Raw genomic sequence first — 26,372 nt, 5'->3', positions numbered from 1 at the left:
TCAAAGATACCTTCAAAATTTAGTAAAAATAGTAAATAATAATCTCAACTTTGTTGTATTTTTTTTTAATAATTCCAATATAAGATTATTCGAAACAATTCGAACTTTGGGGGTTATTGTTTACTTTTTTCAATCCCAATTACCGATGACCAGTTCAATGGGTTATTTTTTATATTTTTTTAAAGTGACAATTGCCACAAGTTAATTGGTTAAAATTTATTTTTAAAAAAAAACATTAAAAAAAAAACTCAACCAAACCCTTGACGCCGGCAACTAATCTGCCATCCCTTGACGACGGTCGGCCGCCCCAACTGCGCCGGTTTCCCCCTCCCCATGCCAAATCGTCATCCACCACTTTCCCCTCCTCCCGCCGGCCAATTGCTCCAGCCACGAAACCCCTTTTCATTTTCTCTCTCCTTTCAATTGCCCCAGGCCACGAAATCCGGCCACATGTACGCCCGCTGCTCGCGAAACTCCCTTGAACCCCTCCCCTACTCCCGAAAACACCTAACCCACCCCACCCCTGAAACCTCCATTTTCTTTGGTGGTTTTTGGGGTTTTGGCTGCGATTTTGGGGTTTTGGCTGCGGTTTTGGGGTTTTTGACTGCGATTTTGGTGGTTGCGTGGGGGAATGGGAGGGGGTTTTGGGGAGGGGGGAAAACAGTAACTCTAGGGGTGAGGGAGACACAGCGGTCTGCGAGGGAGGGGCGGCGAGTTATTAGGTAGTGGTGGTGGAGGTTTGGTTTACTAATTTTTTTTAAAAAAATTTTTTAGACCATTCAGGACTTGAGACGTGTCAAGTGACATGATATAATAGGTCATTGACTTTGTTGACCGGTTTGGGATTGAAGAAAGTAAACAACCCCTAAAGTTCGGATTATTCCAAATAATCCAAAGTTGGTATTATTAAAAGAAAATACAGCAAAGTTGAAATTATTATATATAATTTTTCCTTAAAATTTATTTAAAGTTATCATTGTCATATCATATTATATTAAAAATTTTAAACTCAGATAATAAAACTGTAATTAAAAACTTGACTGAGAAACATAATAGTTGCGGGTAATGATACATCAATGATGAAGATACAATATTATGAAAATTTCATGAGCAAACTCCCTTCCTTCGGTAAACATATAAACTATCTCACAACCCATCTGGATTATAAATTGTCGCAGACAATAACCCACTTCCTAATTTTTTCTCCAACGCTTGTTACCTTAACTCGTGATAAAGATTAATTTTCTTTCTTGCATTTCATTCATTTGCCATTAAGTGTATAACGTATAATAATATCACTACACCCGAACCCTTGAAATACAATATTCCAGTATCATATATATGCTAGGGGCAAAACTACGGGGCCGGCTGGAGGCCCGACCTCAACGGCCTAGGTCCGTGCCCTTCTATTTTTTTTTATATTTTTTTTGACAAACCTTCTATTTTTTGTATTGGGCCCTAAGTACCTTTAGTACATATATATAGCATATAAGTATTATAGGCTAATTGTCATAGTGGGTAAAAAAGTTGGAAAAAATGTTTGTCATTACAAAAAGTATAAATTAGGGTATTATATTTGTGATAAGAGACATTTCACCCCATTTATCAATTTATGTATGTTACGCATAATAATCATAAATTTATTAGCAAGCATTATTTTTAAATCTTTCAAATTTTTTTTTAAAAATGTTCTATTATTCTATACTTTTATACATGATTAAACCTTAATTGGTATTATATTTGGGATACAAACATTAAAAATTTCCTATACACTTCGTTTATTTTATTAGTTAATGTAGAAAGGAGATTGTTGTGAAATTTAGGATAAATTCTGTAACAATTTTATATTATGAAAGACCGCAAAGTACAATTTAACTAAAATGTCGTTCTTTGTAACACCTATCTTTCTTTACACTTATTTTTTGAATAGAATATCGGTCGGCCTCCAAGGATTTGAAATCCTGGCTTTGCCCCTAGGACTAATTCATAACCATACAAGTATAAAATACATGCGATCATATCATATAGTTAACCTAACGTATTTATTTCATTATTTATTTGCAACTCATTATTCAAGCCAAATTTTAGATTTTATTTAACATATTGCATCTTAGGTTATCAAAAGAAAAAGAAACATTTTGTTAACTATTTTTATACATTTAACTTTAATACATGTTCAATTTTCATAAATTCTGTATAATTTTCTTTATTAACTAATAATAAACAAAATCACAAATACATACTTTTTTATTTATTTATTTATTTATTTTTTGAAACCACAAATACATACTTTTAATTGATAAACATATTGGAAAAAATAGATCTAGTTGATGATGCAACCAAACATAAATATAAACGTATTAGGCACCTGTTTCGTGTTCGTAACATCCCGTACCCGTTCTATTACAACCTAGACCACTACAACACTGACAAAGTTGTAGGGTTTCGTAGTGACCCGACACTACGCGGAAGGAAACCCACCAAGACCCGCCCCTTAATTAAAACAATTAACAAGCATATTAAACTTAATCAAACAAGATTAAGAACAAGAATTATACCTTTGTCGCGTGCTTCCCTCCCAAAGAGCTCTTACTTTAAAATCCCGAAAACACGAGATCTCCGACGGATCGTACCCTCGACCCGACCCGAGCGTCCTAAGTCTTGAAGGTTAGTCAAGACCCGGACAAAATAACTATGAGTTTTACGAATCAAAGGTTTACTCTTACTTAGAGTTGCCTTTTTAATTCCACTCAAGGTTGTTCATTTCCCAATACCCAAGCATGGTATTTATAGGGAAATGAACCCTTGGTTTTTCATCCTCCACCAAAGTGGGAGTGTTGAAAATCAAAGATTTATTTAATTTCCAAATTAAATAAATAATCAAGTTAATCACATTTCGACAAGTGGCATGATCACATGCAAAAGAGTGGTGGCCAAGGTTAGGTGGGGGACCATATGCCTTGCTCCCCAAGGCCTTGATTTGGTCCCCACAACCTTGCACAAAACCGGGTTAAGGGAGGGCTAGCTGGCTGCCAGCTAGCGTGCCAGCTAGCAGTGCCTTGCTGCCCAGCACCCAGCCAGCCAGCCAGTGCGTGCTGCTACTGGGCTGGTGCTGGTGCTTGTGTGCTGGCGCTGGGCGCTGCTAGCACATAGTGCTGGCACTGGCCCCCCAGCAGCCCACGCACACTTTCCTTGCGCGCCATTGCTAGCACAGCCAGCATGCGTGCTGCTAGCGAGCCACGCATGCTGGCCATTCCCTCGCATTATCCTACGCACCACGCACGCAGCACGCTACGCACCATGGACCACGCAACGCTCGCACACGCATCAGCCAGTGCCTAGCACTGCTATGCTTGGTGCGAGGCAGGCACACACATAGGTGCGCTGTGCTTGGTGCATGGCCTGCGATGGTGCCTACACACGCAAGGCCAGTGCTGCTTGCTGGCTTGCTGTGCTTGGTGCTGCCATGCGAAGGCACACACACAAGCACACAGCTCCGTGCTGCTGGGCGACAGTGCACACGCACACGCACACACGCATGTGCCTAGCACTGCGATGGTGCTGTGTGGGTTCTAGGGTGCTGCGATAGCCTGCCATGCGCACCCAGGCACCTAGGCTAGCATGCTGCTAGCTGCGATGGGCTGCCTGGTGCATGTGGCGCTTGCGACTTGCCATGCGCACCCAGGCTAGCACGCTGCTAGCTGCGATGGGCTGCCTAGGGCTTGTGGTGGTTTGCGATAGGCTGCCATGTGCACGCCTAGGCTGCGATGGTGCACCTAGGCTGCGATGGTGCGCTTAGCACACCTAGCGTGCTTAGGCTTGCGCCTAGCCATGCTAGGTGCATGCTAGCTTGAACTAGCCTAGCATCCAAATGGTTAGACCATTGTTGTGCTACGGCTACACTCGTACTTGTCGCTTGTGATTTTGCGACGCTCGGTTTCGACGCCCTAGGCTCGGATTCCAACGTCTGTATTCGTATAACTCTGCTGACTCATTAAATCCTTTCGGATTAATTCGTCGTCTCGGATCGGTGATTCGATTGGGTTCGACCCGAAGGGTTCAGTTAAGATTAAGCTGTAACATCAATTGTACATTGATATTACTGATCGGAAGCGGCCTCCACCTAGGCATTCCAATCACTTAACCTTATTGAAGAATTAGCTCCGTGATAATTCTGAACTCTTTATTGGAAGAATACACTTGTTGGAAGGACATCATTCCTTTCAATTTCCCACTTGTCCTTCCGGACAAGTGTGCATATAGTGTATAGCCCATTTCCTATGTCACTTAATGTTTCTTCGTGAACTATAAGGTAAGATTCTTTGTCATCCTTATTACGTTCAGAAGTGTTTCTCGATCTCCGAGTTCGACTGTCAATAAGCAGATGATTTCTAAAATCCATCTGAGCACGGCCATGCATTTTCACAATCTCGCTCTTCGAGCGGCCTTGTAAACAACAAAACATTTTCCCTATTGTTAGTAGGGGGACAATCCCAGTCTTGTATTGTAAGTTCCTCTTACTAAGAGGATATAGTCTCGTGAGTGTTCCCGTTATGATCCCCAGTTACGGCAGACGTTAGGAAACATCAAAGAGTCTAGTTTTCAAACAAGAAAACTTCACAGTACTCATGGTCGGAGGAAACAAGTTCCGATAGTCATAATGAGAAATGTACTTATGACAAAATTTAAATTTTCTTAAAGTACTCTCATAGGTCTTATCCAGTACAGTTCCAAACTGTGCCTGTGCAAATGATTTATGATCGTCACGTCCTGGCAGCACAAGAAACAGTGCTGTTAATCATACTACACACTAATCTATGGCGGTCATCAATCGTCCATCTGTTAGTTGACCTCGATTAGGGACAATTTTCGATTTAAATATTCAATGTTCACTTAACAGGTGTTTCTTTATCCAAGACATGGTCTTGATACCCTGTTTTGAATATTTCCGTAAATCGAATGGACTCATTATTTAATTCTAAACCACAATTAAATAGTAATGGAGTGAATGATAATTTTGCACAAAAATTAATTACTCCATTATTGAATGGTTTTAATGCAGTGTCTTACATTAAATATCCTATTTAATAAAAACACATGTATAGGGAATTTCAAAGCCAGTCTCTAACATGCTTGATTCTCATCGCCTCAATGTGCTTGTTGTGTTTCACTTGAGGCAGCGGTTTAGTCAAAGGATCAGCTACATTATCATCTGTGCCAATCTTAAAAATTATGATTTCACCTTCGGATTTCCATTCCCTTATCATGTGAAATCGCCTTTGCACGTGTTTGACCTTCTGGTGCTCTCTCGGCTCCCTGGCCTGAGCGATAGCTCCATTGTTATCACAATAGAGGTCTATCGACTCCTTGATTGAGGGTACAACACTAAGTTCGCTAATGAACTTGCGAATCCAAACAGCTTCCTTGGCAGCTTCTAAAGCGGCCAAGTACTCGGCTTCAGTTGTAGAGTCTGCAGTGGTGCTCTTCTTGGCACACTTTTAGCTAAACGCTCCTCAATTCAGACAGAATATGTACCCCGACTGTGACTTGAAGTCGTCTCTGTCAGTTTGGAAGCTAGCGTCGGTGTAACCTTCAACAACCAGTTCTTTGTGGCCTCCATACACCAGAAATTTATCCTTGTTCCTTTTCAGGTACTTAAGGATGTTCTTGGCCGCAGTCCAATGCGCCTCTCCTGGGTTCGATAGGTATCGACTCGTTGCACTCAGGGCATACGATACATCTGGCCTTGTACATATCATGTCATACATGATCGATCCGATTAGCGAAGCATATGGGATCTGATTCATTCTTTCTCGCTCAACAGGTGTCTGTGGACACTATTTCTTGCTGAGAGTTATGCCATGGGACATGGGTAAAATGCCCTCTTTTGGCATTCTCCATGTGGAATCGAGCTAGTACCTTATCAATGTAAGTACTCTGGCTTAATCCAATCATCCTCTTAGATCTATCCCTATAGATCTTGATGCCTAATATGTATTGTGCCTCTCCTAAGTCCTTCATTGAAAAGCACTTTCCTATACAACCCTTTACGGACTCCAACAATTTTGTGCTGTTTCCAATGAGAAGTATGTCATCGACATACAGGACTAGGAATGCAATATCACTCCCACTGACCTTCTTGTATACACAAGATTCATCTGGATTCTTGATAAAACCAAACTTGCTAATGGCTTCATCAAATCGCAGATTCCAACTTCTGCTGGCTTGCTTTAGTCCATAAATGGACTTCTTCAGCTTGCAAACCTTTCCAGCGTTGTCTGGATCGACAAAACCTTCTGGCTGTGTCATATACACAGTTTCTTCCAAAATTCCATTAAGGAAGGCGGTTTTGACATCCATTTGCCATATTTCATAATCGTAATATGCAGCAATCGCTAGGATGATCCGGACGGATTTTAGTATTGCAACTGGTGAAAAAGTTTCATCATAGTCAATCCCGTGGACTTGCCTATAACCTTTTGCCACCAGTCTAGCCTAGTATATTGATACATTTCCATCCTTGTCTGTCTTCAATTTGAAGATCCATTTGCAACCAATGGGTGTGTAACCCTCGGGCAAATTCACCAAGTCCCAGACTTGATTTTCAGACATGGAGTTCATCTCGGATTTCATGGCCTCTTGCCATTTTGCAGAGTCGGGGCTCGTCATAGCTTGTTTGTATGGCGCTGGCTCATCACCATCCATGACTAGGATGTCCTGATCATCGGTTAAGACGATACCGAGGTATCTGTCTGGTTGAGATCTTTGCCGTTGCGACCTACAAAGGGTAATAGGTTGAGCATTTACATTGTCTGTTTGATTCTGACCAATCTTCTTAGATGCTTCCAAAGCTTCTAGATTGTCAGTTTTGTCAGGTTGACATTGTTGCTCTTCCTCTCGAACTTCGTCGAGTTCGATTTTCCTCCCACTTGTCATTTTGGAAAGGTGATCCTTCTCCAAAAAGACACCATCACGAGCAGCAAATACTTTGTTCTCGGATTTATTGTAGAAGTAATACCCTTTGGTTTCTTTTGGATATCCCACAAAGAAACGCTTATCCGATTTGGGGTGAAGTTTGTCCAAAATTAATCGTTTGACATATGCTTTGCATCCCCAAATGTTGAGAAAAGACAACCTAGGGGGTTTCTTAGTCCATAATTCATATGGAGTCTTTTCAACAGCTTTTGACGGAGCTGTATTTAGTGTTAGTGCTGCAGTTTGTAGCGCATGTCCCCAGAAAGAGATAGGGAGTTCACTAAGACCCATCTTTAATCGAACCATGTCTAACAAGGTTCGATTCCTCCGTTCGAACACTCCGTTCCATTGAGGAGTTCCGGGAGGTGTCAAATCTGAAAGAATGCCATTTTCTTTCAAGTGATCGTCGAATTCATGGCTCAAATATTCGCCACCTCGATCCGATCGAAGTGCTTTGATTTTCTTGCCAAGTTGATTTTCAACTTCTTTCTGAAATTCTTTGAATTTCTCAAAGGATTCAGATTTATTCGACATTAAGTAGATATAGCCATATCTACTATAATCGTCGGTGAAAGTGATGAAATATCGGTAAACTTGTCTTGCGGGTGTGCTCATTGGTCCACATACATATGTGTGTATTAGACCTAATAAGTCACTTGCCCTTTCTCCCAATTTGGAGAATGGCTGTTTTATCATCTTGCTTAATAAGCATCCTTCGCAATTTTCAAACGACTCTAAGTCGAATGAGTCAAGAACACCTTCTTGAAGAAGTTTCTTGATGCGCTTGATGTTAATATGGCCAAGACGACAATGCCACAAGTAGGTTTGATTCGACTCGATGGTCTTAGCTAGTGGTATCAACTTTTGTCTAATCATATGTAAAAAACATGCAATTTAATTGAACATAAATTTGTAAGACAAACTTGAAACAACTATTGTCAAAGTCTTACATCCAAAATTCCTAGGTGTCCAACACCGTGGATCATAGTATGTTCAAAGGCATGATGAAAAACTAGAATTAGTTTAATTACATGTCATAGACAAAATAGTGCATGCAAGCACGACCGAAAAACCATCTTCGTCGTCTTCTTGTCCATGCACCAACACTTGATAAGCTTCTCACTTGGTTCCTGAAAAGGCAACATAAAGTGAGTCATACTTGGTATCCAATACCTTATGATAAGCTTAATTCACAAGTGTTTAGGAAGATACCTGAGGTAGATGCTCCTTTCCTCTCTTCCTCCTCTCGAAAGAGCTTGCATTCTCTCTTGAAGTGGCCTTGCCCGCCACAATAGAAGCAACACATCTTAGCTTTAACCTTGAAATCCCTCCTTCTTGATGGTCTTTTGGTTGCCTTAAATGAGTTGGCTCGGTGAAGTAGCTCCACCACATTCTTCAAGGAATGTGTCTCCTTTGATTCATAAATATATGCCTTTAGTGCATCATATCCTGAGTGGAGTGAAGTGAGCATAATATGACCAGCCATTCCATCTTCTAGTGGAATTCCGAGGAGTTCCATGTGCTTGAAGAGCTTAGTCATTCTTGCCACATGGGGTCGGAGGGGCACACCCGGTCTCAACTTGGTGTTGCAGACTGTAGACCAAAGATGGTACCTCTCTTTCGCAAGACAACCTTGATCCGATGGCTTTACATTCATGTCTGTAAGTGACCTAGTCACTTCAAACAAGAGTCCATCATTGTTGTCGTTGAAACTCTTAGCGAATCTCACACCGACAACATCCCTTAGTCCTCCAAGGAACAAGTCCGGGAAAGAGAATGGAAGTTTTTCTTTCCATTCTTCCGGGATGGAATTAGCCATGAGTTGTTACACTAATTTGCAATCTCTTGACCATGCACAATAAGTTTCGTCACTCAAGAGTTTCTTGGAACAGAGGGTTGGGAGGGAAGTAGCCAGAACATACTCTTTGGAACAACTTCGGAGAGTTCTCCTGAGTTCTTCTTCCCATTCTTCAAGGTTTGTTAAGTTAAGCTTGATAGCTAACTTTTCGGGGAGTTTCGGGCACATTTGGTCGTTGTTTGAGTTACTAGCAGACATGATTCTACAATTGAAAGAATTTGAAGGGAAAAACCATTCACACATCAATAAGTTGAAATTTAAAACGTTCATGCATATATTCAATCTTATTGAGTATTTTATCCACGCATTTAAAATTGTCCCTTATGGGCGAGAATAAAATGATTCTGAGATCCCAAAGATCAAGAAATGGTTAAGCATGCTTTGGCTTGTCTTAATCATTAAATATCTAAAGGTAAGCAATCCAATTGCTAATAGCTCCAAGCTACTCTCAGTTTGATAAAATGTCGCATCTAATGCATTCTTGACATTTTATCTCTTTTGCCACGACATCTAAGGACTCCTTACTGATATCGTTGAGCATAACCAAGACAACTTGTATACCTAGTATACCTTACGTTCCTAGGGAAGTAGTGATGCCTCGCTTTGGCGTAATCCATCACGTACGCGCATTAGTTCGGTAAGTGTTGTTCTTGGAACGGCAAATTTTAGCTCAATATTATTAAAGGGACCTAGTGTTTCTATGTTGGTTGATTTAAGTGAACTTAACTAATCGTCGCAACATAATAGAAATCCTAGACATGCATCTAGCAATCATATATAATAACAATATATAAGGCATAAAATAGATGCATTTGGCAACTAGCATGACCCCTTGAAATCTTCAATTTCCATGGGTCTTCATCTTGGCTCGTCTTCGTCGAAACGCCGTCTTGAGACATCTTGGCCAAAATGAAATAAAAGAAGCTAGCTAGAACGACTAAGATTAATCTAATAGTACAAAAATACTTAACGGTTCGCAGACCGTATTTAGATTTACAAAAATACATAACGGAACGCAGTCCGTATTTTCTATCCTAGTCGGGCCCCACTAGTTGCCATTTTCAAAGACCTGTTTTGAAAACAATCTTCCATTCACCCATTCACTATTTGTGAATGGCCCATGCAATTTTACAAAATACATAATTAAACACGCAAAACTAGTAACTAACTTAGGTGGTTAATCCAATTAACGCGCCTAATTAAAACTAGTCAAAGTTGTTTAATCCATTATTTCTAAACGCAAAATGCTAACGCACTTAATTAAGCTCCCACTAAATTCCGCATCCGTACTTAATTAATCCGATTAATTAAGTTGGCATAACCCATAATTTGTCAAAATTTTGCAAAATCGAAAATCGAGGTTTTTAGCCTCGTTAAAGTAATTACCAAAACATTTTAAAATTGAAAAATTTGCAAAATTGTATAGCTCAAACATTAAGCAATAACCTCCCACAAAACCCCTAGTGGGTGCGCACCATGCCTGCTAGGCAGCCCATGGCCCTACGCCATGGTGCGTGGTGCTGGCAGCTAGCAAGTGTGCCTAGCACAGCCTGCCTTGCTAGCTAGCACCAGCATCATGCTACGCATGCTAGCAGCTTGCTGGTGAGGCAGCAGTGGGCTGGCTGGCTGGGGCTTGCTGCCTCGCTGCCGAGCAGCAGCACAAGCGCACCAGCAGCCTAAGGCCCATGCACCAGCACACGCACTACGTAGATGCCTCCTCGCCACACAGCCACGCACCAACGATGCATAGCCATCTGCGCACCACAGGCAGCCCGGCTAGCCTTGGTGACGCTTGCGGTTTTGCATCGATTTGCGTGCATTTCTCGGGATTTTGATTCCGATTTATGTGTGGCATAAATTAATTCTAAATTACATTTTAAAATTAATTTGAGGAAAAATAAAATAAAATAAAATTAAGTCCTACTTAAATAAAATTTATTTTATTGGTGCACAAGCCTAAATTGTCCAAAATTTCAATTTTGAATAAAATTAGGTCTAACTTTATGATTAAAATAAAATGAGCTATGTCCAAAATTAATCTTGCCAATATGCAAATTAATGATGGATTTGACAAATGGGAGTTGGAAAAATAAATTAACCATCCAATGATAAAAAATTTTCAACTTGTATACTTGTGTAAAATACCAAGATTACATCTTCCAATATGAAGATTAATCAAATTTTACTCACAAGTAATTGAACTTGATGGATTTTAATCAACCAAACATGAAAAATCCAAACTTTGTTCAACATGGAATTTAGGGTTAGGGTTCCAATCATTTAAACCTTTAAAGATTAGAGCTTTAACATTACTTGGGAACTTAAAATTACAAAATCACAACAAATTTTCACACTTTATTGCAATTTATTTGCAAAATTTGTGAAAAACAAGTTTATGTGAAAAGTTGGTATATCAACTTAAGCACTAATAAAAACTCCATTATTATGCTCAAGGATATTTTAAAACCAGTAGATTAGTGATGCAAATGTGCATTTAATCTAACCTTGTAATGCTTGCATTAATCAAGGCTTAAAAAGAATTAAAATTTTCGTTGAAAAATGAAAAACCCCAGAAAAATTGGGTTTCTGGTTCGAATTTGGCTTCTGGACAATCCTTAAAGGGTTGAATCTGTTCCAGAATGTCGATTACACCCAAAAATCACTATTTTTAAGCCAAAATCTGGGTTCGACAGCCAAATCAAAAATAAAATCAAGCTTTAAAATTAATTAAAACGAGCATCTAATCTAATTAGAAGAACATGAACCAGAAAATTAAATTCTTTTAAAACACCTTAATTAAAAATAATTGCAAAAATTAAAAGGAGCGTGGCTCCGATACCACTGTAGGGTTTCGTAGTGACCCGTCACTACGCGGAAGGAAACCCACTAAGACCCGCCCCTTAATTAAAACAATTAATAAGCATATTAAACTTAATCAAACAAGATTAAGAACAAGAATTATACCTTTGTCGCGTGCTTCCCTCCCAAAGAGCTCTTACTTTAAAATCACGAAAACACGAGATCTCCGACGGATCGTACCCTCGACCCGACCCGAGCGTCCTAAGTCTTGAAGGTTAGTCAAGACCCGGACAAAATAACTATGAGTTTTACGAATCAAAGGTTTACTCTTTCTTAGAGTTGCCCTTTTAATTCCACTCAAGGTTGTTCATTTCCCAATACCCAAGCATGGTATTTATAGGGAAATGAACCCTTGGTTTTTCATCCTCCACCAATGTGGGAGTGTTGAAAATCAAAGATTTATTTAATTTCCAAATTAAATAAATAATCAAGTTAATCACATTTCGACAAGTGGCATGATCACATGCAAAAGAGTGGTGGCCAAGGTTAGGTGGGGGACCATATGCCTTGCTCCCCAAGGCCTTGATTTGGTCCCCACAACCTTGCACAAAACCGGGTTAAGGGAGGGCTAGCTGGCTGCCAGCTAGCGTGCCAGCTAGCAGTGCCTTGCTGCCCAGCACCCAGCCAGCCAGCCAGTGCGTGCTGCTGCTGGGCTGGTGCTGGTGCTTGTGTGCTGGCGTTGGGCGCTGCTAGCACATAGTGCTGGCATTGGCCCCCCAGCAGCCCACGCACACTTTCCTTGCGCGCCATTCCTAGCACAGCCAACATGCGTGCTGCTAGCGAGCCACGCATGCTGGCCCTTCCCTCGCATTATCCTACGCACCACGCACGCAGCACGCTACGCACCATGCACCACGCAACGCTCGCACACGCATCAGCCAGTGCTTAGCACTGCTATGCTTGGTGCGAGGCACGCACACACATAGGTGCGCTGTGCTTGGTGCATGGCCTGCGATGGTGCCTACACACGCAAGGCCAGTGCTGCTTGCTGGCTTGCTGTGCTTAGTGTTGCCATGCGAAGGCACGCACACAAGCACACAGCTCCGTGCTGCTGGGCGACAGTGCACACGCACACGCACACACGCATGTGCCTAGGACTGCGATGGTGCTGTGCGTGGTTCTAGGGTGCTGCGATAGCCTGCCATGCGCACCCAGGAACCTAAGTTAGCACGTTGCTAGCTGCGATGGGCTGCCTGGTGCATGTGGCGCTTGCGATAGCTTGCCATACGTACCCAGGCTAGCACGCTGCTAGCTGCGATGGGCTGCCTGGGGCTTGTGGTGCTTTGCGATAGGCTGCCATGTGCACGCCTAGGCTGCGATGGTGCACCTAGGCTGCGATGGTGCGCCTAGCACACCTAGCGTGCTTAGGCTTGCGCCTAGCCCTGCTAGGTGCACGCTAGCTTGAACTAGCCTAACATCCAAATGGTTAGACCATTGTGGTGCTACGGCTACACTCGTACTTGTCGCTTGTGATTTTGCGACGCTCGGTCTCGACGCCCTAGGCTCGGATTCCAACGTCTGTATTCGTATAACTCTGCTGACTCATTAAATCCTTTTGGATTAATTCGTCGTCTCGGATCGGTGGTACGATTGGGTTCGACCCGAAGGGTTCATTTAAGATTAAGCTTTAACATCAATTGTACATTGATATTACTGATCAGAAGCGGCCTCCACCTAGGCATTCCGATCACTTGACCTTACTGAAGAATTAGCACCGTGATAATTCTGAACCCTTTATCGGAAGAATACACTTGTTGGAAGGACACCATTCCTTTCAAAAGTAATCACTGTAACACTAATCGAGTAACCCCTGTAGTACTAACGAGTAACCCCCTGATCGGGGGACAATAGGTCGTTACTACTACCCTAGATCAAATCTACAATTTTTACTCCTAACCTAGCTCTATCAAATTTATACTAGATAGTGGCAAGTTAGGGTCGAATCCCAAAGAAACAGGGTAATGCACAATCACTGTGAAATCTAGGATCTATTGAAAGTAACAAAGGGGCTATTATAGTTTGTTTTGAGAAGTTCTATGATTAAACTATCTACCACAAGAGACCTAATCAAGCCAAAAATAAGGAGATTGAACTAGACACTCTAAAATGAAAATGAAAAGCAAGACTATAAAGATTATATGGTAAAAAAGCACTAGGGAGAGGGGGTTCCAATCATGACCAACAAGACAACTATGAAAATCAATATGGATTGTTGCCAAGGAGTACAAACTCTACTCAAAATAATTCATTCTCATGCAAATACTCAAAGCAAGTTGATGAAATCAATCAAACCTAAACAAGATCATTCTCATGCATCTAATCTAGGACTAAAATATTGGGGTTAAAGGTGCACAACAATAACTCCAAGCATTTTTAAGCACAAATCATCAACTCAAGGCAAACCCAATCAATAATAAATAGAAACTCAAGCAAACATGATTTTCACCCCCCTTCCCGAGCTAGAAATCTAAGCTAGAGAAAGGAAAATAGCCATGACAACTAAACTAAACATGTATTCAATCCTAACACAACTTAACATGATTCTAAATCAAGAAGAAAGCAATGAAACAAGTAAAGCAAGGAAATTTATGGAAGAAAACACTAATAAGAACAATAAAACTAAAAACTAGAGTATAAGGAAAAGGGATTACTATTATAAATGTTGAGGGATTAGCCAAACATGAAATATTTGTAATAATCTTGAAGAAAACTTGAATATCTTGATTACAAAGATTGAAACTTGAAGACTAGCTATTTTCTCTCTCTAAAAGATGTTCATCTTCTCTCTGCAGAAAGTGTTTTTGATGTCAGTGGAATGGTGGATACATGAAGATTCAAGCCAAAGACTATTTATAGTCTCTTGTTAAAACAAGGCAAACGGGCATGGGAGAGGCCTCTCTAGTCAAACTGTCGCGCCCTCTACGTCGTGGGTACGAAGTTGGGAAAACCCAGCTCGCCGCGCCCGCGGCCCTTTAAGCCGCGCCCTCTCCAAGCCTTCTCCCAGCCATCTCCAGAAACTGCTATGTAGCTCAGGATGCACTTATCCGCGCCCGCGACTATGGGACCTGCGCCCGCGACTAGCTGTAGCAGCGCGCCCTTTCCTTTGCAGCATCTCCTCTTCCTTTGCAGCATCTCCTCTTCCTTGAGTAGCTACCTTAGTAACTCCAACTCCGTTTATCAATCCAAAATTCGCCCACGAGTGCTAAGAGCTATTAAAACACACGAATAGAAGGTAAAAAGTAAAAGAAAAGATAAAAGAGAAGGAAAAACACGAGAAGGAGCGAAAGTAACTAAAATAAAGGTAAAAACAGTAAGAAGAGTATAAACAAGTGGCAAATCGGGGGAATTCTCTAGTGAAAAAGGGTAAAATGGTGGCATAAATGCCACTCATCAAAATCCCCCACACTTTCCTCTTGCTTGTCCTCAAGAAAAACTAAGAAAAGAAAGACAAAGTGAACACTACAAAGACAAACACAACATGGCAAGGGTTAGAAAAGTAAATCGAGTTTTAGGGTGGACATGTGCTCTATTCGGACTCAAAAGGGTGGACAACGCAAGAGAATACTAGTCTTTCTCAATTACACGATGTAAACACGCCCCAAGATGCCAATGGTTGCAATAGTCAAGCCTAAGCCAAGCATAGAGAACTAGTGATTCATTCTCCGCCCTAGTCCCCTCTAAAACGGTCCGCGTTCTCCCCACTAGCTTCAAATCATCCCCCTAGTTGGCTCCTCATGATTCCACGAAGGAACCGGAAAAAGATTCTTTTTGAGGAGGTATAAAGTCATCCCGACATCTCAACTATGCATGCTCTCTCCATAGGGTTGAAAACTATCTCCCTCCACCAGTTTTTGACCACGCCCCCCTAAAGTCTAAGGGTCTTTACTAGGGTTGTAATGACTTGGCTGAAGGTAAAGGTAGGGAGATCATTTAAAATAGTGGTGGCAAATCCTAAGTGAAGCAAGAGAATGGCCAACTCTCATAGACAAAAATCAAGAAACGACCACAACTCAAACGAACATCCATCATTTCGATTTCATTACATTACCACCCTTATTCGAAGGAAAGGAACTTCAAAGCTCTCCTCTTCTTGTTTTTTTTTTTTTTTTTTTTTTTTTTTTTTTTTTTTTTTTTTTTTTTTTTTTTAAACTTCATTTGATCCTCTTAGATTGCATCTTTCTTCTCAAACTTTTCCTTGCATGTTCATATACAAGCTCAACTTTCAACTCTTTGCTTCAAACCAATTCTCCACATAATTCTTTCTCATATTCACTATGCTCACTACATTACCCTTACACACGAAATGCTTCACTAACTAAAAGGGTTGGTAAAACATAGGTCGTTAGGCTTGTAATGCGGTCAAGACAGGAATGGGAAACATTAGGCTCAAATTGGCTAGCAAGAAGGTTGGTGCAAACAAAAAATCAAATTTGTAACTAAACAAAAGAAAACATAAACGAAAATGAGAAAAGGTACCCTTTTCCTCCCCTAAAAGTTCTAGGTCACGATCTCGGGAGCTAGAAATCAACACAAGGATTAAGACACGCATAGTCGAGGATCCTAAAATACCGCACAATAAATTGATGAAGGCTTGAACAAAATAAACCTCACAAGGGATGAAAAAGTTAAGCAAATGCCAACTAAAGGGCTTCAAATCCACTACGGGGAGCAACTCCATCTTACCACTTCCCATGAACTAAGGGTTCAAACGCCCTCACAAGTTCTTAACCTTGCTACCTTAGCTAAGGTTCGTCTAATTCAACCAAAGGCAATCTCAAACCGTGCATCTCATCATAAAGTTAAGAAGAAACAAGCATTCTAAGGTGCATCATCAACGAAATAGAGTCCAAATGTACAAGAAAATTCCAAAACACATTCATATCATCTTGCCATAGTTATGTTTGTAACACAAAAACGAAAACTAAACAAGAGAGGAAGGAAGAAATCAAAAAGGTTCGCAAATGAGGCATTTAAATCCAAATAAATCCCAATCGACATACAATGACCGTTCGGTATCAACACCAACGATCCCAGGTTCCTTAGAACCAAATGAAAACAACCTTGAACCATTCAACTTCTTCCTATACTAGTCCTAAACTAAGCACACCAAAAGAAAGAAAGGAGAGAGTAAAGGAAGGATCTCACCCATATGTCTCTTGAAGAATAACGAAGCAACCTTACAATTTACATGTCTCCAAAAGTTGCTTCCAATTTTCTTCGAAGCTATAAAAGAGAGAGATAAAAGCAAAACAAACACTATACAAAGAAAAAAGTTAGAAGGAAAAAAAAAAAGAAAGATCTATCAACTCAAATTTTTGGGCATAATCAACTACCCAAACTCAACTCAATCTCAAATCCTCATCATCATCATAAAAATAGACATCATCAACAACAAACAAAAATAATGCTACCAAGAGCTTACCAACAACACCATGCAATAAGACAAAATCAAACCAATCCCCTAATTTTTCCCATGAGTCCTTGGTGTCTTCCCCCACACTTACCTAAACTACACCCCTTTTGACTTCAAACACCCCCCCACAATAGATAAGAGCATCGTCCCCGATGCTTCACATGCAAATGGAATGAAGGGAGGGACAAACAAACAGACCGAAGGGGGGGGATTATTGGCCACTAGGGCGACACCACCGTCATCCGCATTCCAACTATCGTATGAAAAGCCCGAGGGGGGGCCATGGGGATCCCAACCTACGGTGTATCCGGGAGGCCACCCATAATGACCTTTGAAGAGGTCTAGTTGGGATGCAGATAATTGGTCATATGGCTTGGGTTGAGCAAGAGGCGAAAGGTGAGAGGGATCAACATAGGAGTAGTTACGGTCACCCCTATAATCACTCCCACCCGAAACCCGGTAGTCATAATGACTGGACTCGTCGGGGAACTCACGCCGTGGCACATTGGGGTCCGAGGGACCCTGCCAATAGGGGTACGTAGGTTGGTTGTCACCCCCCCATGATGGCACGGGCCCTTGTTGGGCTGACACATATGGGTAGTTAACTGGGGTAGTGACACCCCCTCTACGCACGCTAGCGTCATAAAGAGCGTTGGTTTGAAAAAAATGGTGTTGTTGGGATGCGATCATACCTTGCATGCCGAGTTGCATGCTCTCCATTTGGGCCCGCATCGCCGCCATCTCTTGATGGTAGTCAAATTATTGTTGATTTTGTTGTTATTGTTGTTGATGTCTTCCTTGTCTTTGTTGACGTTGTTGTTGTTGTTGACTTAGAGGGATCACCTCCACCTCATTCTCATCCTCTTCATTGTCATGCCTTTCATCATGAACTTCACCCATTTCTATCCTTGCGACCGGGAGGACACCCGAATCCTTCCTTACCAAGGGCGATTAACCCCCTCCCTTGTGAAAGAAGTGAACTCCGGCTTGGGGAGGAGACAGTGATGCTCGTGGGAGACTAGAAAACTCCAAGTCCTCCCTCTATCCTCCGTATCCGTAATGAATTTCATCGTTTTCAATTGATCGAGATTGAACCAAATATCACTTCCATCAATTCTCTCAATGGGAGTGCAAGAACCCAACTTGTCCATGTGACCTAATTTCTCGGCCAACCGAGTGATCATCCCACCGAAATGTATCTCTGACGAGCGCTAAATCGGTCGCACAATTTAGGCTCATTCAAACACATCTGTAACAAACACCTCACTCAAACAAGTACAATGGCAAGCAAGGGTTCGGTCCACGGAGAACGGGAATCAATTGCTAAATAATCTTAATGCTCAAGCTAAATCGAAATCAATGTATAAGTGGTGATTAACTAACAAACTACAACTAAAGGTTGAATTCAATGGATAAAAACACTAGGGGAATGGGATTCACTCAACCAATAACAATTAGGCAAATAGGGAGGAATAAGGATAATGGAATAGAAAAGACCACATGCAAGACCAACATCAAACGATATGAAAACAACTCAAATTACTAAGCTTAGATCCCTCATTAACTTAGCAACAAAAGATACATAATCATATTGCAATAAGTAATGAAACATTCAACTCACATTTCCATGTCGAACCAAACATTTCATGCCATCAAGTTCAATAATCTAGGTTAATTACTCCTATCATGAAGAACTAACAAGCAATCCCATATAATCAAATTTAATCGCAATCCATCATCAAAATCACTCCCAAACTCACACAATCACCAATAGGTTTAGTTTCACCCAACCCCTAGCCAAGAGGACTACTCACAATTCATTGTGAGTAACATGCAAATTCCAAGTTTGGATTATAAGTAATTCTAAAATTCGGGGAAAAGTGATTATCTATGGACAAAGCTAACATGCAACAACAATATATCAAGATTGAGAGAAAATCAAGTGACTTACAATACAAAAATAAAATCAGATAATAATAAAGGACAAATGAAAGAAGTTACTATTGAAGCTTCAAAAATGTTGGATAATGAAGTTGCTCACTAAGAGAGAGTATTTTTTTGCTGAAAATTATTCTTAAAAAAAAATCTGCTCCCCCTTCTCTCTCCTCCTTGCTGTTTTAAATAAGAATTTTGAGTTACGGATCGTAGCAGAAGGACGCGCCCGCGCTGAAGAATGGCGCGCCCGCGCGTTAGATGGTGGCGCGGCCGCTCCAGGTAAGCGCGCCCGCTCCAATATGGGTATCAAGGGACTGGGCCAGCTCAGCGCGTGCCCGCGCCTAGAAGTGGCGTGCCCGCGCTTTGATGACGCGCCCGCGCCTAGCATTGCGCGCCCGCGTCTGAACGCTGGTGCCATGCCTTAAATCTTTGCTCTAGCAGTCTTCTCTTTCCCAATCCGAATCACCAGCAATACTCTGCAATTACAAAACAGGAAGGCAAAGCGTAATACAACGTAGGGGAAGGGAAGTAAAGACCACCTAAACCAAATTGAAACACATTACACAACACATAGGTGGACTACTTAAATTAGGCAAAACATAACAAAAGCACCCTGGAATGAACCAAATTATTGCTAAAACTACTAGAAAAGACTACCCTAGGAGTGACATAAATGTCACTCATCAATCTCCCCTTTTCTTGTATCCGAGAGAACCCCTTCAATGCACTTGGTGAATAGGAAACCGAAATTCACTCTATGCCCCAACTCTGGCTGTGTAGCTAGCCACAAAATTTGGATTTCCTCCGCTGTGATCTTTCCCAAGTCATGTTTATTAAAAACCATGTACCCAAGGATTCGATGTAGAAGTCTGATGGCCAGGTGCGTGATTTGACTGGACAAGGAATACTTGGCATTGAACGCGTCCATCCTTGAGATGACTTTCCACCACGAAAGGGGATTATAATCACGAAAGACCTCGTGCTCGGGGAAGAACATGTTGGCGTCTAGGTTAAGGTCCAACAGTTGGTTAAATTGACGAAGGTTAACAGTCTCTTTTAGTTGAAAAGTTGAAAAGAGATGGCAAGGTCCTTATCCCCCGCGGCATGACATTCAAAGGAGGCTAGGAACTCAAGAGTGGGCTCCTTATAGGTCCAGTTGGCACTTGTCACAAATGAGCCTAACCTAAGATTGTTGAATAGGAACCAACAATCGTTGTCTATGCCAAGCTTTGTTGTAGAGGGTTGGTGGTAGTTTTTTGTGGGTCTAAATTTCCGGTTTTGCAAATTGTCGTAGATGGATTTGTGATTTTTATTGTGGAATTTGAGGGGTGGAAAAGGTGGTGGAGGAGGTTGTTCATTTGGTTGGGGGTTTTCGGATTTTGAACCTTGTGGTTCCTTCCCACTTTTTCTCTTCTTTGAACCAAACACCATTTTATCAACACCCAATTTCAATCAAACACCACACAAATCACAACGACAATTTCCCTACTTCAATAATCCAACATAATGAGCACACTTTCGGAATCACCAAGCAACACCAACCAAGCAATACAACTCAACAACGATTAACAAGGTCAACAAGAGATCAACAATCAACCATGCTCAATAAGATAACCAACACAAAATAGGCATGCAAACATCAGAAATTCCCACATGAAATTCACAAAACAACAATTTTCTCACCAAAGGAAATGCTTCAAATTCAAAGAAAGACTAGAGTGGGAAAGAGATATACCAACAATGAGTGCCAAAAACTACTCCAACTAGTCTTTTGAAAAAGAATTCAAACCCACCTTCAAGGTCCCTTCAATGGTGAAAATGCTAGAGCCGTTCAAACCTTGAGAAGAACACTGAAAATGGGGTAATGAATGGTGAAATTTCGGACTTTGATGAGAAAACTTGAGAGAAAGTGAGGAAATTTGATGATTTTTGATGATTTAATGATGAATGTTGATGAGACTTTAAGGTGGAAGGAGTTAGGGTTTGAAGAGGATTGGAGGTTTAGAGAGAGAGAAGAAGCAAAAATCAAATTAGGGGAAAAAGGGATTTTAGAAATGCTGAGGAAAAAGGGGGGTAAAATTTGCAAAACCAGTTCGCCGCGCTCGCGAGTGATAGGGCCGCGCCCTCTCCTAGGCATCTCCGCTTTCTGAATTTTTCTAAAGAACAGTAGGCCGCGTCCGCGGGTGATAGGGCCGCGCCCGCGGGTTTTACTTGTCTGCGCCCGCGGGTCTAAGTGCCACGCCCGCGGGTCTTCATGGAGAGCCCTCTCCCAGGCATCTCCTGAGCATCTCCAGAATGTTAGTAAAGGGGGCTAGAAACCCTGTCCGCGCCCGCGGGTCTAAGTGCCTCGCCCGCGGGTCTTCATGGAAAGCCTTCTCCTAGGCATCTCTAGGGCATCTCCAGAAACACAATAAGTCCCTTAGGACTTGAGACTAAAAATCCAATTGCAATCTTCTCTTTCGATTCATAACTCCCCCTTAACACCTTCATTCTCAAATTTGTAGACTAAATGCCCAAAGATTCAAGTACCTACAAAAGAAGAACAAAAAGCACGCAATAAGAATCTAAAGAGAAATCAACCAAGATTGACTAAATAAAAGAAATACAAGACCAAAAGAGTTTGAGAACTCGGGTTGCCTCCCGAGAAGCGCTTCTTTATGAGGTCACTAGCTTGACCATGATAAACCATCATCCAAAAGGTGGCTTAGGATCCAATGGATCAAGCCTCATACATTCTATCAAGCCTACTTCATCCTTGCAAAAGTAGTGCTTCAAACAATGACCATTAACCATGAACTTGTTGTTTCCCACCTCCAACTCAAAAGACCCATAAAGAGTAGTCCTTGAAATCACAAAATGTCCCGACCATTTGGACTTGAGCTTTCCGGGAAACAAACGGAGCCTAGAGTTGAATAACAACACCTTATCTCCAACCTTGAAGCTCTTGTTCCTTATATGTTGGTCTTGCCATTTCTTAGTTTTCTCCTTGTATAGTCTCGAGTTCTCGTAGGCATCATATCTAAGCTCTTCAAGTTCGGTGAGCTTGAGAAATCTCTTCTCACCGGCCAACGACATATCCATGTTTAGCTCTGTGATTGCCCACCAAGCTTTATACTCCAACTCAACCGGCAAATGACAAGCCTTCCCATAGACCAACCGATAAGGGGTTGTACCAATTGAAGTCTTGTTTGCCGTCCACAAGGCCTAAAGCGTGTCGTCAAGCTTGAGGGACCAATCCTTCCTAGACTTGTTCACCATCCTTTCGAGAAGGTTCTTGATCCCTCTATTTGACACCTCCACTTGCCCTTGGGTTTGAGGATGGTAAGGTAGACCAACTTTGTGATGAACCCTATATCTCTTAAGAAGAGCTTCGAATTGCTTCTTGGCGAAATGAGAACCTCCATCACTAATTAGCACCCTAGGAACCCCGAACCGCGGAAATATGATTTTCTTGAGAAGTTTAAGCACAACCTTATGATCATTGGTAGGGGAGGGTATATCTTCAACCCACTTAGTAACATAATCCACCGCTACCAAGATATACAAATTCCCACATGAAGGGATAAAAGGCCCCATAAAGTCAACACCCCAAACATCAAATGGCTCAACTTCCAAAATGTTTTGTTGAGGCATCTCATCCCTTTTGGTTATGCCACCACTTCTTTGGCACTTGTCACATCTTGAAACGAACTTATGAGCATCCTTATGCATCGTTGGCCACCATAGGAGGGATTGAGAAATCCTTGCCACCGTCTTATCAACTCCCCCATGTCCTCCACACGGTAATGAGTGGCAATGCTCAAGAACTCCTTCGATCTCATGGTCCGGAAGACATTTCTAGAAGAATCCATCTCCACACTGTTTAAACAAATAGGGGTCATTCCAAAAGTACCTCCTCACTTCCTTGAAAAACCTCTTTTTCTGTTGAGAAGAAAACTCCGGGGGAATGACCCCGCAAGCAAGATAATTAGCTATATACGCATACCACGGGTTAGATGTTGAAGCCATAGCCATGAGAGTTTCAAATCCTACTTCTTCATTGATTGGCACATCCTCCTTGTTCTCAAAAGGAAGCCTAGACAAATGATCCGCCACAAAGTTCTCTGCTCCTTTTTTATCCCTCATTTCCATGTCGAAATCTTGAAGTGAAAGAACCCAACGGATGAGGCGTGGCTTAGCTTCCTTCTTGGTCATAAGATAGCGAACCGCTATGTGATCCTTGTACACAATCACCTTGGAGCAAATAAGATAGGACCTAAACTTGTCCATGGCAAACACAACCGCAAGCATTTCTTTCTATGTAGTTGTATAGTTCTTTTGAGCTTCATCAAGAGTCCTACTTGCGTAGTAGATGATATGAGATTTTCCTTCTTTCTTTTGCCCAAGCACCGCACCTACTGCAAAATCACTTGCATCGCACATTAGCTCAAAAGGCAAGCTCCAATCCGAAGCTTCCACAATAGGAGAGGAAATAAGAGCTTCCTTGAGTTTTTGAAATGCCTCAAGACATGCCTCATCAAAGCTAAACACAACATCTATCCTGAGTAATTTGGTCAAAGGTTTGGAAATTGATGAAAAATTCTTGATAAACCTCCGGTAAAAACCGGCACGCCCTAGAATAGCTCTAACTCCCGTAACGGAAGTAGGAGGGGGCAACTTTGCAATCACCGAAACCTTGGCCGAATCAACCTCAATGCCCTTCTTTGACATTTTTTGGCCTAGGAAAATACCCTCCTCGACCATAAAATGACATTTCTCCCAATTTAAAACCAAACTCGTCTCTTAACACCTTTTCAAAACTTTTTCAAGATTATAAAGACATGTATCAAAAGACGAGCCACCAACACTAAAATCATCTATAAGAACTTCAATCTCATTTTCAAGCATTTCCGAAAAAATGGAAGTCATGCATCATTGGAATGTTGAAGGAGCATTGCATAACCCGAATGACATTCTTCGGTATGCGAATGTTCCATATGGACATGTGAAAGTAGTTTTCTCTTGATCATTTGGATGGATAGGGATTTGGAAAAACCTGGAGTATCCATCCAAAAAGCAAAAGAAAGCATGGTGGGAGAGTCTCTCCAACATTTAGTCCATGAAGGGGAGAGGAAAATGGTCTTTCTTTGTATTTTTGTTTAACCTCCTATAATCAATGCACATTCTCCACCCGGTCACCGTCCGGATGGAGATTTCCTCTCCTCCTTCTCCCTTAACGATGGTCATTCCACCTTTCCTTGAAACTACGTGAACCAGGCTAACCTACTTGCTATCGGAGATAGCATAAATTATGTCCGCTTCATGTAATTTCAAGATTTCCTTCTTCACAACCTCTTGGAGGTTGGGGTTCAACCTCCTTAGAGGTTTAATTAAGATGGAATGATCATCCTCAAGGTGAATACGATGCATGCACAAAGAAGGGCTAATACCCTTGATATCATCAATGCTATACCCTATCACATCTCTATATTTTCTCAACACAACAAGCAATTTTTCAAAATCAAGACCATCAAGTGTAGCATTGACAATAATAGGGTATTCCTCTTCATTTCCAAGATAAGCATATTTCAAAGAGGGGGAAGGGGTTTGAGTTCTACCTTGGGAGGAGGCTTAGAACTCTCCTCCAATTTCTCCTCCGCTAGTTTAAGCTCATCATCCCTAGGATCATCCTCTTCCTCCTTTTTGACTTCTTCAATGGCCATGACAAACTCTTTTGCTTCTTGAGAGTGGTACTCTTCCTTGCATGTAAGAGCTTCAACCATTGGATCTTGAGGATTCATCATAACCCTTCCCAAGCGATCTAACTCTTCATTCACACATCAACCCTATAGCACTTCTCAACCATGGGGGTCTTGAGTAGCTTAGAGAACTCAAAAATAATCTTTTCATCGGCTACCTCACATGTAATGGTGTTGTTCTTGCAATTGATCACCGCCCCCAAAGTCTTAAGAGCTTCACGACCCAAAATCAAGGGAGTATCAACATCCTCCTCCATATCCATCACTACGAAATGACAAGGCACATAAATATGCACAACTTGAATTGGGACATCTTCAAGATCACCACAAGGTAGCTTCACCGAACGGTCGGCCAATTGGATAGTTTTTCTTGTGGGGATCATTTCAATATTAAGCTTTTAAGCAATGGATAGAGGGATCAAATTGACACTTGCTCCAAGATCGCCTAAGGCACCCCTAGCTTCCATGTTCCCAATCTTTACCGGCAAAGTGAAACTTCCCGGATCCTTTTGCTTCTTGGGCATCTTATGCTGAACAAGTGCACTCACTTGATGGGGGAGAGTGATAAGATCATCATTAAGCTTCCTCTTGTTGGTGAGAATATCTTTCAAGAACTTGGAGTATGAAGGCATTTGTGTGACAACTTTAATGAAAGGGAGGTTTATGTGCAAGTTCTTTATCACACTAAGGAACTTTGCAAACTTGTCATTCAACTTCCTCTCCGCAAGTCGACCGGGAAAGGGAACCGGTCCATCAAGATTCCTAGCCTCACTAGGAGTTGAAGATGTCACCACATCTTTAGACTTCTTTTTCTCCATATTTCTCTCTTTTCAACAACCTTCTCTTCTTCAAATTCCTTGTCTTCACTCACACTCTCTTCTCCTTTCTTCTTTTCCTCACTATCCCCCTCCTTGGGACCCTTATAGGATGTACCCGATCTCAACGTGATTGCCTTGCAAGAGTCGGGTTTCACAATGTTGGAAGGGTTGGTTTGTGATTGTCCGGGTAGAGCAGAAGGTGAGTTGAAAGGGAATCTCTCGGCCAATTGAGCTAGATGTGAATCAACCACCTTGTTATGAGCGTTGACCTCTTGCATTTGTTGATTCATGGCTTGAAGTTGTTGAAGAATTTGGGTTTGAGTAGAATCGGGTTGAGATGCTTGCTCTTGACTCCTTTGAGCCGCTTGATTTTGATTGTGGTATTGGTTTTGATTATTGTGTTGGTTGTTTCTTGGGTAGTTTCCTCTTGGGTTTTGGGTTTGGAATAGAGGTGGGTTTTGGTATTGGGGGTTGGAGTTGTATGACTTTTGAGTTTGTTGATTCCATTGTTGAGGTTGGTGAGCAAATCCGAGTGGTGGTTGCCTCCAAGCTACTCCACCTCCACTTCCCCTATGTACATCTTGCCTTGTGTTGTATGCCGCCACATGCTTCGCGCTCAAACCTCCACAATAAGATGTATCATGGTTCGTTCTACCACAATTTTGACAAGAGAAATAATTGACTTGAGAGGAGCTTGCCCCACTATTGACACTCGTATTCAACTTTGCAAGCCCTTTTGTCAAAAGCTCAATTTGATGTTGCAATTGATCAACCTT

The 26,372-nt window shown here is 41.7% G+C and overlaps 2 protein-coding genes across 2 annotated transcripts; both read right to left on the bottom strand.

The window, feature by feature from the left end:
- Positions 1-21,728: 21,728 nt before the first annotated feature.
- LOC110716219 lies at positions 21,729-22,121 on the bottom strand. The gene has a single exon (XM_021894838.1). The coding sequence runs from the start codon at positions 22,119-22,121 to the stop codon at positions 21,729-21,731; it is 393 nt and encodes a 130-aa protein (XP_021750530.1).
- Positions 22,122-24,852: 2,731 nt separating this feature from the next.
- Positions 24,853-25,410, bottom strand: LOC110716218. Its single transcript, XM_021894837.1, has 2 exons — positions 25,209-25,410; positions 24,853-25,043 (listed from the first exon to the last, which is right to left on the bottom strand). Exons 1-2 carry the CDS (start codon positions 25,408-25,410, stop codon positions 24,853-24,855), a joined length of 393 nt encoding a protein of 130 aa, XP_021750529.1.
- Between the last annotated feature and the right edge of the window lie 962 nt (positions 25,411-26,372).

This window comes from Chenopodium quinoa, unplaced genomic scaffold (assembly GCF_001683475.1).
Source record: "Chenopodium quinoa cultivar QQ74 unplaced genomic scaffold, ASM168347v1, whole genome shotgun sequence".
Taxonomy (NCBI): Eukaryota; Viridiplantae; Streptophyta; class Magnoliopsida; order Caryophyllales; family Amaranthaceae; genus Chenopodium; species Chenopodium quinoa.
Note: the sequence above shows the minus strand (reverse complement) of the source record. Positions and strands in the feature narration are given on the sequence as shown.